We start from the raw sequence: 16552 nt of genomic DNA, 5'->3' as shown, positions 1-16552 counted from the left end.
GATAAAGACCCAGGACTGTTGAGCAGCTAGAATCCTAAATGAGATGGATCATCATTGCGCCCCCAAAGGTCTCCTAGGTTCTCAGATGTTCATGCACTGTTGTTTAAAAAAAAAAAAAAGTGAAACTGTTTATACAAGGACTCACCTGTCCAGAGTTCACGGCTGCATGCTGGGCTGAGCAAGTGAAGATCACCATGGTGACAAACTTGACCAACTCAGTCACACAAGTAAATGTCTGAGGAATTCCTGTTGAGCAGAAACCCCCCCCCCCCAGCATCAATTGCATTGAGGTGAACAAACAAAGATTGGATTTATGTTTGGATTATAATTATATATACTGTTTATGATACACCCTCTGGTGCCCCTGGACACATCATCAGTGATGTAACATCTCAGTACTAAGGATCAATCAACTTTATCATAATAAGAATTGAACATTTCTTTGAAGCCAACCTGTTTCTGCTTGAGAAAAGAAACCATGTTCAAAAATGTCCAAAATCCACTTCTGAAGTTCAGAGTCCTGCTGGACTTCACTGTCACTCTTGTAGTAGTAGCCGAGCATTCCCTGCACAAACCTTTGAGAAATTGGATGAAATATGCTTTCATTATTTATTTCATTCATTTTACTTAGGGATGGTGGATATCTGTAAGTATTAGACACACCTTTCATTTTAAGAGAAGTACTAACACCTTCTGAGAAACTTTAATTTAAAAAATTGAACAATGTTTAACATTAGTCTGTACTTAAAGCTGAACTTAATATACTAATGTCTCATCTGAGTGCCTACAGGAACCACAGAACTTCCTGCGGTACTTGCTTAGCTTGATCACTCAACCATCCTAGGCGGCGCCTCCTATTTTGACCTCGGGACTTCCAGGCCATACTCCGCACCGGCCACTTGATTATGGCGCTCCATGCCCCTGCCTGCTAGCATCTTGCAGTCTACTCTTATGTGCTGGATTATCTCAGGGGCATTTTTACACAGCATGCAACTGGGGTCTTGCCTGATGTGATAGACCCCAGCCTCTATGGAGCTTGTTCCTGTGCTGCCAAGATTAGTGTCTCTGTGTTGTCTTTCACTCCAGCTTTGTCCAGTCACTGGTAGGATTTCTGGATGTCAGCCACTTCCTCTATCTGCTGGTGGTACATTCCACCAGCAGATAGAGGAATGCCCCACAGGAAGTAGTGTGGGGCATTGAGTCATAGGCCTTCTTGTAACCAATCCAGGCAGTGCACAGGTTGGTCAGCCTAGTCTTGCAGTTTTAAGCGACTGCTCTGTCTACTAGTAGCTGGTGTTTTGCTCTTCTGGTATTTCCATTTTCAGCGTCTCTCATCGACTAGAAGCTGGTTCATTTGTGCTGTCAGACACTCGTGGACTGCAGTCAGCTTCTTCAGCCAGTAGGCGTGAATCAAGTCAGGGCCTGGTGCTGTCCAACTCTTCATACTGGAGACCCTTTCTTGAATGACTCTGTTCACGGAGATTGCTGTGGTCTGCTCTTAGATCCACTAGCCACTGAGCATTGATGCCATGGGTTGGGTTCTTCTCCCATATGCTCTTCCACTATTGCTCTGTTTCCAGCCTTGGTGCTGCTATTCTCATATTGTTCCCCTGCCATTAAGAGTACACCATGGCTGGTTCTGTGGAGAACAGCTGGTTTATTCTCCTGCTTTCTATCTCTTTGGTGTACCTCTTCAAGTTTGCCAAGGCTATGAGTCTTTGCTTGGCCGTAGCACCTTTTTCATTGCACCTTTCTGCAGCTCCGATAGTTGGCTAACCCCCCTCCGTGCTACCCTTATCTTGGCCTCTATTCTCCTTCTCCATGTAGGGCACTGCTCCTTGTGGCTGTTGAACTTGTAGCGAAGTATCTCACTGATCACTGTTGCCGTGGTGTAGATCAGCTGGTTAGTCTCAGTCTTGTCCATAGTGCAGCATTCACATCATCTAGTATACGGGTGTCAAACTCCAGGCCTCGAGGGCAGGTGTCCTACAGGTTTTAGATATCACGCATGTGAATCGAATGATTAGTTCATAACCAGACGTCTGGAGAACTTCAAGACATTTTGAGGAGGTAATTTATCCATTTAAATCAGCTGTAATGGATCAAGGACACATATAAAACCTGCAGGACACCGGCCCTTGAGGCCTGGGGTTCGACACCCCTGATCTAGTAGATCTTCTGAGGGTACTTCACATAGTCTTAGTAACCAGCCATGAAGGATCCAGGTTTCCAGCTTTGCCATAATCTTATCTCTCAGGTCAGTTCCTCTCGTGCTCAATGATCCTTCTTCCATCGCACTTGGGGCCCCCACCCAATCTCAGGTGGAGGTGATGATATCTCCCCCTTGACCTGTCATCCTAGCTTCCCCTTGCCGTAGCATTTGTGTTGTACCTCGTCAATCTCTAGCTGTCTGAGCAGTTCCATCTTCTGAATGTTGGAAAACATTCCCCAAGTTGTTTCGCCATCAATCTGGATGCTGGGTATCGAAGATTCCATAGGTCCCTCATCCTAGTCACGTAACCCTTCCACTGGGGTTACTTGCTTAGTAGCATTCCAACAGCACCTGTTTTCATCTCTTTCTTGTGTGTTCATTTTGTGTTCATTTTTTCAATGATCTTTTATTGGGAAACCAAATTGAAAAAATAATGTTCCCGGTCCTGGGCCAACTCCCAGAATCCGGGAGGAGGCCCAGGGGCAGACCCAAGACACGCTGGAGAGATTATATCTCTTAGCTGGCCTGGGAACACCTTGGTGTTCCCCCAGACAAGCTGGAGGAGGTAGCTGGGGAGAGGGAGGTCTGGGCTTCTCTGCTTAGGATGCTGTCCCCGCGACCCGGCCCCCAATAAGCGGAAGACGATGGATGGATGGATGGATGGATGGAAAACAGAATTGTAAAATGACATAAATAAAATAAAAATAATAAACTAACAAATAATAAAATATTATTGTTATAACAGAACTGCAGCAGCTTGGTGGCGTCATTAAGAGGGCAAAACTACCATACCTGTGGATGATATCCCAAACCTTTAGGCCATCATCCCTGTAGTAGAAGTTTGGCACAGCTTCTAGGCCACGTTCAGCAATGTCATCTGGCATACAGAGGGAGCTGTAGGTCATTGAGGACACTGACCTCTTCAGGATTGTAAACATGCCCTCTCCACCTGATGATGCAAACTAGAGAATGGGTAGCTCACAGTTAGAGACAAATGTTGTACATGACACTGAAAAAGAAACAGTTATTTAGGTAAAGGTCTAGTGAATGTGCTGTTCTTTGCATACCTGAGTGAAAGCGCCAATCTCAGAAATGAGAAGGCGTCGAGCTAAGAAGTTGATCTGCAGAGTGTAGCGTGTGTGAAGTTTGAGGAGCTGAGGGAAAGAGGGAACTCTGTTAGTGCTAGATTGGGGCAAAACTTTGGCATTTATTATGCCGAGATACGCTGTTGCACAATCAAATGTCCTTTGTGGACACATTGATAAACTCAAATGCTTTCAACGTTATTTAAAATTATTTACAAACCAAAACACTGAGTTTCAGCAAACGTCAGTTACCTTGTACAGAGGATGCACCATGGGCACGTTGCGCAGCAGTGACACTGCAAAAACCTCAGCCAGCAAGTGCGTGCGCAGAAGGTGAACATTGAGCTGATGCTCATTGAAATCTGCACTTCTTACAAAAATCTTGGCGATCAACCAGTCGTACTCAGAATCAGTAGGAAGAAAGATCGGATTGTCATCTGATGGAGTCTGCTTCAGCTATACAAGGACAGGGTCAAGTGATAAGTCAAATTATTAGTTATTTTTAATATCTGTCTTTCTTCTACAGCATGTCTTTTGTCCTTCTCCCTCTCCCCTCACTCCCAACTTGTCGTGGGAGGTGGCTTCTGACAGAGGTTTCTTCCTGTTAAAAAGGGAGTTTTCCTTTCCAGTTGCCAAAGTGCTTGCTCACAAAGAATTGCCTGATTATTGGGATTTTCCTCTCATATTTACCATAGAAAATATATATATTTTGCTATGTAAATAAAGCTCATCTGAACTGAATTACCTGAATAGCAATCGGCATTAGTTTATTATCAGGAGCTTTGTGGAGCAGGACGAGAGGAGCCATCAAGTACTGCTTCTTCCCATTGATGGTGTTTGCTTTTACTCCATCCAGAAGCTTGTAGTCACACAGGAATATGTTCCCTTTCTGTTTGAAAGTTCAGGTTATTTCAGCAGTGTGTATATTCAGTGAATGTGTAAGTGCATTTATTGCAATGACCAAGTAGCTGATTTAAGAAACATTTCTTTCTCCTTTTTTTGTGTCTTTCTACAGTCACCTTCATTTCATCTGCAAGGTTGCAACGACTGCGGGGAAAGACCATGTCATCAGTGAGAGGGAAGTTACTGGGCAGGGTTGTACAACACTGGATCAAAATGGGGTTGACACCATTTAGAAACTGGTAGCCAAAGAAAGCATCTTCTTTCCAGTGTTCCTGAACATATTCTGCAAAAAAAAAAAGAAAAAGAAAAAGAATATGTTCCTTTTTTAAACTAGCCTACAAATTTTGCTACATTTCTAACTTTGTGTCAGAAGTTCAGTGTCTGAGAGTCTTGATTATGTGAAATGTATAAAAAGTCATAAGCTCTCTCTAGTGAGCTTTATTAGATATTGAAACCATATTCTACTTGTTAGATCACCTGTCATAAGATAAAATGAGACTTTATATTCTCAGTTTTAAACATCAATCAATAGCTATAAACATATATAATATATATATTTTTACAGAACAGACTGTATAATGTTCTTATTATTCAGGAAAATCGACTATGTATACTGATATAGTAATACTTCAAAGGTAACAGTTAAGTACATATTATTATGCACAAAGTATAAGTACTCGATACTCCAACTATGATGTTAGTTACCTGATATTTCAGTCTTTTTGCAGCAAAACACTCGATTGATGCTGTCAATATTATCCCACTTCTCCTTACGGTTATCCAGTCCCTTCAGCTTCAGCTCAGTCAGTCTGAAACAGAAGAGCACATTCATCTTATTTCTTTATTAAATTTAACATAGTTATAGTTTTGATAGGTAAAGAGAAAAAAAAGAACTTCACCCTGTGGAAGCAGTGTAGACAAACTCTGTAGTTTTGGTGAAGGAGAACTGAACCTCCGATGGCAGAAAAATTGGGTTTTGTGCCTTCAAGGAGTGAGGTATTCCCTCTGCATATGCATCCCAGCTGAGAAAAAGAAATTGCAGTTTCAATTCACAAAACATAATATATGAATAATATAGTTTGCAATGCATTTTTAAATTAATCCCAGCAGACAAACAATATATTGTAATGCTTCATTTTAAGGTTAAATATCATCAGTATTAGGATATTCAGCTATAACTGGACAGCATTTGTATTCCAGTTTCAGGGGCCATAAAGCTAAAATATGTATAAGCTCTGAATTCTCACCGATAGTCTTCCTCTCGCTGCTGAATCTCTTGCTGCCGACTGTACCTGCCAAGATGATGGTTGTCTTCAAAGACTCTCAGAGCTAAATAAGAAAAAACGGTTTCAAGTTGTTCTTGTAAATATGGTATATACTGTATTAGGAAACTGCTTCAGCCTCATTACAACCTTTGTTTTACATCTGCAATGGTTTGAACAAGATTTAAGATGAGCACAGTTTCCCAAACCTTTTCCATCTTTGAAGCGGTACACCTTGCTATCAGCAATCCAGCGGTAGACGGGAAAGCTGTAGATGTCTCCTTCAGGGGATTTCACTTCCACCTTGGCACAAAACCAATCATCTTCTGGGAACAGTGGGAGAGACTGTTTGTCTAACTCTATCAGCACAAGATTTCCAAGGGAAGTGGAGCAGGACACCTTAAACTTTGATACCTAAAGAAATGACATAGTAGTTTGCGCTGAGCTTCAACACTCGAGCATACAATTCCTCTTATAATTTACTGTGGTCCATGAAGTGAACTGTTTGCTTTGACCATCTTCATGGTGATAGATTTCAACTTTACATAAATCACAGTTAATAATTCCCTTATTTCCCTAAAAGTTTGCATGTATAATGTCATATAGGGAACCTGAAAAAATCATGGAGGTGGCCATCCCAGACTTACAGCTCCTCTGACAAAGGATGAAGCCCCTTTCAAGCCCATGAGCCACTTGCGATCACTCTCCCCATCTGTGCCCACCAGCTTAATGAAGACATTGTTGAGAGTAGTAGAATTAAGGCGATCACCAGTGAATACGGTCACTTTATACTGCACCATTTTTCAAATCCTGGTAGGGGGAGAATTATAATCACTCTTAGCACTGATTTGGAAATGTAAGCAGTTAAAATTGTGACATCACAATTAAAAGAATTTGAAGACATTATCTAAATGCCTTTTTTGACCCACAATTTCTGACTGAAATCCTGTGAAAACATCTCTTACCTTTGTAAATGAGACGAGGAAGTTTCTTAGAATAACTGTTCTGTCAGAACTTGCCCCTACAATTTCTTTTTATTTACTCAGTTTAGTGGGAGTGTCCAGTCAGTTGCATCAATCATGTATTGTGATGAAATGCCAGATAAGGTTATCCAAATAATAAAATCTGAAGGAAGTGTTATCTTATTCATGTTAAATTAGCTTTGCCACTGTGAAATGTTGACTATAAACTGCACCACTCTTTTTATTGAGCTGTCAAAGCCCTTGACACTGCTGATTTGTCATTTTCCTAGAAGTTATTGGAACTAGGCCTTTCAAATGAAGGCTGGTTTACTAATTACCTTTCTGACTGCAAGCAGTGCGCACAGTTTAACGGTCTCTCTTTGAGTTTTTAAAATGTCACTACTGGAGTGATCTGTCTTACATTATTTGATATTAATGTTAAGGGTGTGGGACAAAAGCTAAATATATTTTATAATTTATATGTAGATGACACAATTATTTTTGTGCTCATACCACCAACATGGTTTTCCAACAATTACAATTAGCTTTTGATGAGCTCTGGCTCATTTTAAATGGAAAGAAGTCATAGTGTTTCAAGTACACAGAGTATGGGCAGTATTTCCCTCTACTGTACCTTTTCAAGGTTTTTCTATTGAAACTCATAAAAAACTCTTTACTCCTCCTTGACGATAGTGATATAGTTTGCATGAATAACCCTGCTCCTTCTCTCTATCTCTTGGACTCTCTTTATCGTGGGGCATTTAGGATCTAGAAGTGGCTGTAAACCTTTAAGACACCGCTGCACTTTACAATCTCTAGCTGATTTGTCTTCATTGGAATCACAAAGGATGTTCCCTCACTCTATATGACTATTCACTGGGATTGTATCTATAAATTAATGGCTGACTTATACCACTTTATCTTTAAATCTATTTCTGGTTTATACAGTTGTTGTCAGATTACATATTCAGTTATAGTCTGTGGTCTCAAATTTTTTTTTACACTCACAATTCCGTCAGTTCATACAGAAGGATTTGCAGCTCTTTCACTTGATTTTGTTTGCAGAGTTTAAAAGATGTGTAAGCGATTTTGTGAATTCCTCAATGGGAACTTGTTCTTGATTTTAATATAATGTTGTAAACGGACAGTTTTCGCTATTTGATTCTGTTGTTCTGATTCTGATGTTTCTTTTTTATTGCTTCTACTTTATTGCTTGAATTTTATTATGCCTATCTGAAAAAGTGTCTGTGAAGGTTCTCAGTCATCCAGGTAATCGTAGTCAAAGGAGCTTGCAAAGAAAAGCGTCTGGACTTCTTTAAGTTGCTTGAAGATGTTTCACCTCTCATCCGAGAAGCTTCTTCAGTTCTAACGTCAAATGGTGGAGAGTCCCAGATATAAACCTAGTGGGAGTGACCCCCCACAGAGGGACAAAAGGACCCCCTGATGATCCTCTAATCGCCTGAGCAAAGGTGTGAAACTGGGTGTGGGTCCCAATCAGCCAGGGTTTCGGGTGAACTCTTTGTGAAACCTGGCCCCACCTCATCATGCGAATTCCTAAGGTCAGATGGCCCAGGATGTGAGTGGGTGTTAAGGCGTCTGGGGAGGGAACTCAAAACTGGATTATAGATGGCAGACGGTTGGTGTCGTAAACCACCGCCTCTGTTCAAAGATGGTCGCTCACAGTGGACATAGATGGCTTCTTTCACTCCTCTTTCAAACCATCTGTCCTCTCTGTCCAAAATGTGAACATTGGCATCCTTGAAGGAGTGTCCTTTATCCTTAAGATGCAGATGGACTGCTGAGTTTTGTCCTGTGGAGGTGGCTCTTCTATGTTTTGCCATGCACTTGTCTCTCCAATGTAGAGGTCTGGGCATTCCTGTACAGTGCAGCGAGGAATGTCCCTCTGTGGGGGGATACTCCCACTAGGTTTATATCTGGGACTCTCCACCATTTGACCTTAGAACTGAAGAAGCTTCTCGGATGAGAGGTGAAACGTCTTCAAGCAACTTAAAGAAGTCCAGACACTTTTCTTTGCAAGCTCCTTTGACTATCTGAAAAAGGTTTCTCTAGTAAACAAACAATGAGTGTTAATAGGATAACCTGTTTAAATACAGGTTAAAAAAATATTTAGGTCAGTGGTGATTTCTTGCACATGACGATGGCAAGGTGCACTTTTGTTCTTATTATACCAAGATTACTACACTCCTCAGTGACAATAATACCCATGAAGCCCTAAGGAGAGATCCCACAAACAACTACAAAAAGAAAGTCGTCAGGTGGGTTCGACAACTTGAAAAGGAAACGCCATTATCCCCATTGAACTTCTGCAGGGAGCCACCATATTATTGACACTAGCTCTTTCGCAATGTCAAATACCTTGTTTTTGCACACATTTTTAAAAGTTATTTCCAACTTTACATAAAAATGCCTCAGCCAATGCCTCAGGTGTTGTTGGGGTTTTTTTGTACAACTATTTAAAACTATTTACAGAATAATCAGCTATCATGCATTCAATACAATTCAATTCTACTTATATAGAACCACATCACAACAGCAGTTGCATCGAGGCACTTTATATTGTAAGGAAAAGACCCCAAAATAATACAGATAATACATTTGCCTTATCATTGTCTCTTCTCTGCAGAGGAATCCTGTGTGCTCTGAATGAGTTACAAACTGTTTTCCCCTGTAGCTCAGGATCTGTAGCTCACAATTCCCATTGTTGGCATTATTGAATTTTGCTTCAGTCTATATAAATCAGTGTCAGTGCACCAGTGCTGCATATTGAGTCTACCAAAAAAAAACTATTGTTGATTGTTGTGATGAGTTCCGGTGAATTTGGTTTCACTTAATTCATTTAGCTTACTCATCAGTTGAAAGAAATAAGTACAGCATGGAAAAGTCTTCGAAACATTCAGTGTCATTATTCACAACTCTGTGTTGAGGTCTTTTAGTAAAGTTAAAGTAAAAAGTAGACATGAAATATTTGAATGTCTTGAAGTAAAATGCCACTTAGATAAAACTTATAATAAATGCACTTAGGTTTTGTCACAGCAGGACTGAACAGACTCACATGCAGGCTCTAGGTCTTGAAAGCACAAGAGTCTTTATTACGATACACCAGGTGATTATTTACAAAAGCGAAGGGAAAGCCGGGCTCCGGGGGTCCACACACGAACGGGAAAGACGCCGAAAGTCACACACACACTCCGTCCACTCCTCACGCTCCTCTTCACACTCCAATCACTCAGGTAACACAGGGGTTGGTCCAGGGAATCTGTACACAGAGACACGAAGGGATTATAAGGCAAATCGCTGTGAAAACACTCTAGAAGTAACTGAGCTGGGGTTACACTGACGAGGGTCGGCAATGGTCCAGCAATGAGAAACACAGAGCTGCCATCTTATAAAGGAGCTGGAACACTCGTGATGAGCCACAGGTGCGTGATTGCGACCAGGTGCGTGGGCCAAGGGCAGGAGCCCACAGGTGAGCTCCGCCCAGGCAGAGGGAGGAGGGAAAGAGGGGGAGGGAGAGAGCAGGAACAAAAGAAGAATATAAAAACATATGTAGCCATGCTGAGCCGACCGGGTAGGCACAGGGACCCTGACAGGTTTGGCCTTTTTGTTCAGGTTTGATCTATAAATGAGTTTGAAGCTTTGGTACATTTGTCTGAGGCTGGGATGTCTACATGACTGATTCAACAGCTTTCACAATTTTATAAACTGAACTAAAACTAGTTTTTCAATAAAAACAATAAAAAAAACTTAAAGAAGAAATCTGGAAACTAACTGAATCCAATACAATTTTATTTGTAAAGCACTTTAAAATTAAAATAGCCCTATATTAAAAAAAGAAAACAAGATAAAACAACATAGAATCAACTAAAATAAAAATAAAAACAATAAAAAAATAAAAAATAAAAACCAACATCTCACGTGGTGTCAAAGGCCAGGGTAAAGAGGTGGGTTTTCAGGAGTGACTTTAAAACAGGTATGGAACTGGCCTGTCTAATCTCTAAAGGGAGATCGTTCCACAGTTTGGGAGCTGCTACAGCAAAAGCACGATCTCCTCTAAGTTTACGCCCAGTCCTAGGTACATTCAGGAGCAGCTGATCAGCTGACCTGAGAGAGCGGGTGGGTGTATAAGGCTGTAACATGGGGCTAGGCCATGGAGAGCTTTAAAAGCAAATAAAATAATTTTAAAATGAATCCTAAAAGAAATGGGCAGCCAGTGAAGTGAAGCTAAAACAGGGGAAATGTGCTCAAACTTTAGAGTGCCTGTTAAAAGACAAGCTGCGGTATTTTGCACCCTCTGTAGATGGGTAATATATGATATGCTGAACCCTATATAAAGTGCATTAAAGTAATCCAGCCGAGTGGTTAGGTTTAACTGAAGCTAGACCAAAGTGATTTTTTTAAATAAAAATTAATAAACTGAACTAATAATAAACTTATGACCCAGTATTGTAGACCTCTTTTTGTTAAAAGGGAGTTTTTCCTTCCTATCATCGCCAAGTGCTTACTCACAGGGGATATTTTCAGTATTGTAGGTCTTTACAACTGCTGTGAATTGGTGCTATATAAATAAAGCTCAGGTGAACTGAATTAGGTAAACAGCAATCAGCATTAGTTTATCATCAGGAGCTCTGTGGTGTAGTATTTGTGGAACAAATACTGCTTCTTGTAATTGGTGGTTTGCTTTAGTCACACAGGAATGTGCTCCCTTTCTGTCTGGAAGTTCAGAATATTGTAACAGAGTAGATACAACATTGGCTCAGTGAATGTGTACGTTATTGCTAAGATCAAGTACTTGATACAAGAAAATGTTCTTTCTACTTTTTTACAAGTGTGAGACGATCGCTTTCATTTAATTTGCCAGGCTGCAGAATTTAAAACATTATATATACACAATATACTCTGCAATGTCTTGAATTATAATTAGTTAACCCTAATCCAGCCAACAATTATTGTAATGTTTCATTTAAACCTTAAGTATGCATAATATTACCAGATTCAGCTGTAGCTGGAGGGCATTTGCATGTTAGTTTCAGGGGCCATAAAGCTCAAATGTGTGCGTGCTCTGAGCTCTCTTCCTGTTGCTGCTTAAGCTCCTGCTGTACCTGACTGAACCTGCCTAGATGAGGGATGTCTTCAAAGAGTCTCAGAGCAAAAAAGAAAATAAGGTTCTTGTAAATACGGTATACTTGGAACTTGCATTAACCTCCTTTTTACAATGCTCCAGGAGGGGTAAAAAGGAGGCCACATGATTGAATGAATGAATTCCATGTATGACCCTGCTCATTCTCTCTATCAGTTGGACTCTGCTTATCACAGAGCTTTAAAATTTATAACTCACAGCAAAACCTTCAAGACACTGCTGTACTTTATATTCTCTAGCTGACTTGTCTTCACTAGAACTACACAGGATGGTTCACTGGTATTTTATCTATAAAAATATGGTTTACTCACCTCTTATCAGATTACATGTTCAGTCATGCTGTGGTCTCCATGACTTCATGACATTCATTGTAAACAGTTCGTACAGAGTTTAGAAAGAGGGCTTTCCCCTTACCCTGCAGAAGGATTTACAGCTCTTTTAACTGATTTTTGTAAATATTATGCAATTTTCATTATTTTACTCTTTCTATTTTATTGCTGTAATTATGCTAAAACATCTCTCCTGTAAATGAAACATTGAGTCTTAAGTGTCATGGCTGCGGCGGCAGTTGTGTGGGGCTAAAGGGAAAAGGACCCAAAAGCAGGCATTGACGTAGATGTGATGAGTGAGCTTTATTTATATGATGTGATAATTCAGACAGAAACAGAGGTGGCGAGGATAGAAACTAAGATAAATAAAGTCAAAGGAGCTTGCAAAGAAACATCTTCAAGTAACTTAAAGAAGTCCAGACGCTTTTCTTTGCAAGCTCCTTTGACTACGATGACCTGGATGACTGAGAACCTTCACAGACATAAGATAAATAAACTAGGAAAACTACACAAACTTGAAACCATGACTCGCAGAATGATATGCAGGATGACACATGGAGGTAAAACAGAGTGCAACATGGGAAGATGCACGAAGGTAATACAGAGTGACTCAGGGAGTCAAACACAAAACACTGGATCACTCCCAGTACCTTGACAGAAACCCAGGTGGGTGGTGGGGGGCCCAGGACTTGAAACAAAATCAGAGCTCACAAAAACAGTTCAAACACAGTTCAGGGGGTCGCCCTGGGGGTCGATGGCTCAATAGCTCATAACAGAGCAGGTCTGGAGGCCAGCCGTGCAGAAGGCAGCGACGGTGAAAATACTGTATAAATGCTTTTTTTTTTTTTTTTTAATTCAGCAATTTAGCCTGGTGGTGTTGTAACATTTTGGGCCCAACTTAGTACCAACTGAGCCTTGTAGCCACAAGTTACTTGAATATTGTTTCTGGCTATGTCGTTTCCTTTACAACTGCAGTGCACCCATCTTTTGATGGGTGCCTTCAGCAGATACAACAAAGAGTTTTAATATGACAATGACTTCACAGTATGAAAATGGTCACAGTTATCAGATTCAGCTATGATGAATGGTGAAAGATTGAGAACCCAAATGTAGGACAGGGTAGATGAAGGTTGAACTTAAAGTTGAGCATTGTTTCCAGGAAAAGAGCCGACGGTCCAGACACTGGTTGCCAAAATAAAACAGGAAGGAGAAAATCACTGGTCGAGACTTGACCCATAAATCTAGGAAAAAATATAATATACAAGACTAAGGACTGAGAACAGAACTAGCGCACTAAGTTAGCACTAAGGGAACATGAATATAAAGCCAAGAAAAACCAAGAATTAGAGATTTACTAGATATTTACTAAAAAAAGTCCAAACAACTCAACACCGCTGAATAACATAACAAGACCCATAACTATTGTCACCAGTGAATGTGGGAGTGAATGTGAGTGCGAATGGTTGTCTGTCTCTGTGTGTTAGCCCTGCGACAGACTGTCAACCCGTGCAGAGTGTACCCTGCCTCTCGCCCTTTGACAGCTGGGATAGGCTCCAGCAGCCCCCGCAACCCTAAGAAAAAGGATAAGCGGAAGCGAATGGGTGGATGGTGTTAAATGACGCTCTGTATAATGCAGTCATATTATAGTAATGAGAGCTGACAAGATACCATACAACCCCCCCCCAAAAAAAACAAACAAACTAGAAAATAATTTCTACAATGGAAACCAGAAGTGTAGGATGGCCAACATTAAACAACAGCCACTGTAGAGCGGGAGAAGATTAACATAGGATTTACAGGATGTGAGAAATGAGTAAGAAAAACGTGTCTGTAATGCTATGAATTCCATCTGTGGTCATACACACACACTGTCACAAAAACTCGAAGGAAATCCAAATACAGTGAGAGGTCTTCACAGACACAGAGTTTAGCTCCAAAAAATAAACTAAGGGCCAAAGGGCAGAGCACAATCTAATGATGGCTGAGTATTTACTTTAGCCTTAAGAAGCCAGCTTGATAACCAGATGAGGAACAGGTGAGTTAATTAGTAGAGCTTTGGCAGGTGAGCATTTTACAGGGAGACAGACAAACACAGATTGATCAACTCTGAGGTAAACAGAACATGCCCTCAAACATACACATGCATTTAAGACAGAAGAGAGACATATTTCTTAAATTAAATAAATGTCTGTATGGGAGAAATACAGGAGTTCTCTCAATTTTTTTAAGCCAAAAAAGCTCAGAGGCTGAGACTTCTTTAAGACAGACTTTAACAAAAATCAATCACTAAAAAAAGTCATGATTTGTTCACAATAATATCAGTTTTCTTTGACATGTTTTTGAAAGGATGGGACAGTTTATTGAAAATCAGAAGAGGTTTTAAGTTTCTAATCTATAGAACACATCACAGCAGATGGATAAAATTCACAAATCAGCATACAATAATTAGAAACGTTAAGTTCTATTTCAGCTATTTCATCAGTAAAAGTCAGAACTTTCTTTGGCTGCTTTTATTTGAAGAGGGAACTGAATTTTATCTCACAGCTGAGTCTTCTAATATTCAAATGGCCACGCTGTTTTCTACCTCTGCTGGATCCATGTAGGTGTATGGCACTTCTAAACGCTTGTGTCTGGCTTTAATGACTAAACTCAAATCTTCCAGCTCCATCTGAAAATCCTTTAATATCTTGCGGGGAATCTCCTCAGTGAAATGGTCCTCTGGGTACTGGCCAAGGGGAACCTAATAAGAACAATGATACATTCAGTTTTTCTTCAACAGCATTCAAATTATTTATGAAATTAGCCCCTAAAAATTATTGCATACATATGTATTTCTTTTCACAAAACTTGAATTTAAACATAATTTCTGTCATTCTTAATGAAATCTTTGCTCCTTACAAAGTCACGGGACTGCTTGCTGAGCAGCCACATGGTGGCCATGCCCTGAGCTGTTACATTGACATCAGGGAAGGTGGCCAACATCGTGGCCTCGCTTGTCGTCCCTTTTGTGGTTGGTGGTGGGAGTTGCAGGGAGATGGGAGTGTTGGGCATCCAGCCACCATAGTCATACTGCATTTAATCAAGAAGTAAAGGATAACTGATTAATAAGAGCAATAATCATGGTTTTTCATCTATCAGAAGATCATGGCTTCATAATACAGGCCTTTCAACAGTTGAAAACACATTTGATGCATCATGAAATGAAACACTAACACAGTAGACCCAGGACTGTTTAGCAGAATCATATATCAGACGAGAATGGGACACTCCTCTCTCAGATCTCCTCAGTTCCCAGATGTTTGTGGACTGTTGGTAAAAGAAGAGGGGATGCTACAGTGTGTCAGAGTAGTACACAAAGCCCCGTCCTACCTTTTTTAAATATATTTTTCTGCCATCAAATACAAAATGAGGCATTATTTTTCTTGTAAGGTTACATTTTCTCAGTTTAAACATTTCATATGTTTACTATGTTCTATTGTAAATACATCTACAAATCAATGAATGATTCTGTTTTTATTTACATTTTAAATAATTAGGTTGAATTAGGTTTTATATACCTGTCCACTGTTCACAGCTGCATGCTGGGCTGAGCAGGTGAAGATCACCATGGTGACAAATTTGGCCAACGCAGTCACACAGGTAAATCTCTGAGGAATTCCTGTTAAACACAGAAAAATAACTGTGTCACTTAAATATATTTAGGCGAACAAACAAAAGTTACTTATTTTTGCAATATAATCCTAAATGGATAAATCACCATTATCATCATCATCGTAAATATTGAAATATTGTATAAAGCCCACCTGTTTCTGCTTGAGAAAGGAACCCGTGTTCAAAAATGTCCAAAATCCACTTCTGAAGTTCAGAGTCCTCCTGGACCTCACGGTCACTCTTGTAGTAGTAGCCGAGCATTCCCTGCACAAACCTTTGAGAAATGGGAATACACTGAGTAAAATATATTTTCGATTCTTCGATACCCAAGATGGCAAAACAACTAGTAGCTCAGTGTTCCAACATTCGAAAGAAGGGACTGCTCTCACAGCTAGAGATTGACGAGGTACAACATAAATGCTACGGCAAGGGGGAGCCAGGACGCCAGGTCAGGGGGGAGATATCATCACCCCCACCCGAGATTGGGTACAAAGCCCCAAGTGCGATAGGAGAAGGATTGTTGAGTGCGAGAGGAACTGACCTGAAAGATAGGATCATGGCCAAGCTTGAAACCTGGATCCCCCATAGCCGGTTACCAAGATTACGTGAAGTATCCTCAGAAGGTCTGCTGGATGATGTTAATGCAGCACTACGGACAATACTTACAACCCCAATTACCGACACTAACAACCTGATCTACAATACGGCAGCAGTGATCAGTGAGATGCTTGGCTACAAGTTGAACAGCCACTTCTCTCCATGGAGGGGCAGTACCCTCCATGGAGAAGGAGGCTAGAGGGCAAGGTCAAAGTAGCACGGAGGGAGGTTAGCCAACTAACGGAATTGCAGAAAGGTGCGACAAAGAAGGTGCATAAGAAATACAGCAAGCTGTCCATACCTGAGGCCTTGGAAACTGCCAAGCAAAGACTCACAGCCTTGGCCAGCCGCTTGAGGAGGTACACCAGAGAGATAGAAGGCAGGAGAATAAAC

At 40.7% G+C, this 16552-nt stretch overlaps 2 protein-coding genes across 2 annotated transcripts; both read right to left on the bottom strand.

Annotated features, from left to right (window-relative positions):
* Positions 1-103: 103 nt before the first annotated feature.
* LOC102312216 (hydroperoxide isomerase ALOXE3-like) lies at positions 104-6470 on the bottom strand. Its single transcript, XM_005952733.3, has 13 exons — positions 6428-6470; positions 6110-6272; positions 5672-5876; positions 5448-5529; positions 5100-5222; positions 4906-5009; positions 4317-4483; positions 4043-4186; positions 3550-3753; positions 3280-3366; positions 3005-3174; positions 454-575; positions 104-246 (listed from the first exon to the last, which is right to left on the bottom strand). The coding sequence occupies exons 2-13, from the start codon at positions 6260-6262 to the stop codon at positions 104-106; spliced, it is 1704 nt and encodes a 567-aa protein (XP_005952795.2). The 5' UTR covers positions 6263-6272; positions 6428-6470.
* Positions 6471-10343: 3873 nt separating this feature from the next.
* On the bottom strand, positions 10344-15935 carry LOC102311899 (hydroperoxide isomerase ALOXE3-like). The gene is made up of 4 exons (XM_005952732.3): positions 15715-15935; positions 15469-15569; positions 14810-14980; positions 10344-14651 (listed from the first exon to the last, which is right to left on the bottom strand). Exons 1-4 carry the CDS (start codon positions 15821-15823, stop codon positions 14472-14474), a joined length of 561 nt encoding a protein of 186 aa, XP_005952794.1. The 5' UTR covers positions 15824-15935; the 3' UTR covers positions 10344-14471.
* Between the last annotated feature and the right edge of the window lie 617 nt (positions 15936-16552).

This window comes from Haplochromis burtoni, unplaced genomic scaffold (assembly GCF_018398535.1).
Source record: "Haplochromis burtoni strain Fernald_Lab_line unplaced genomic scaffold, NCSU_Asbu1 Contig_2084, whole genome shotgun sequence".
In the NCBI taxonomy this organism is placed as follows: domain Eukaryota; kingdom Metazoa; phylum Chordata; class Actinopteri; order Cichliformes; family Cichlidae; genus Haplochromis; species Haplochromis burtoni.
Note: the sequence above shows the minus strand (reverse complement) of the source record. Positions and strands in the feature narration are given on the sequence as shown.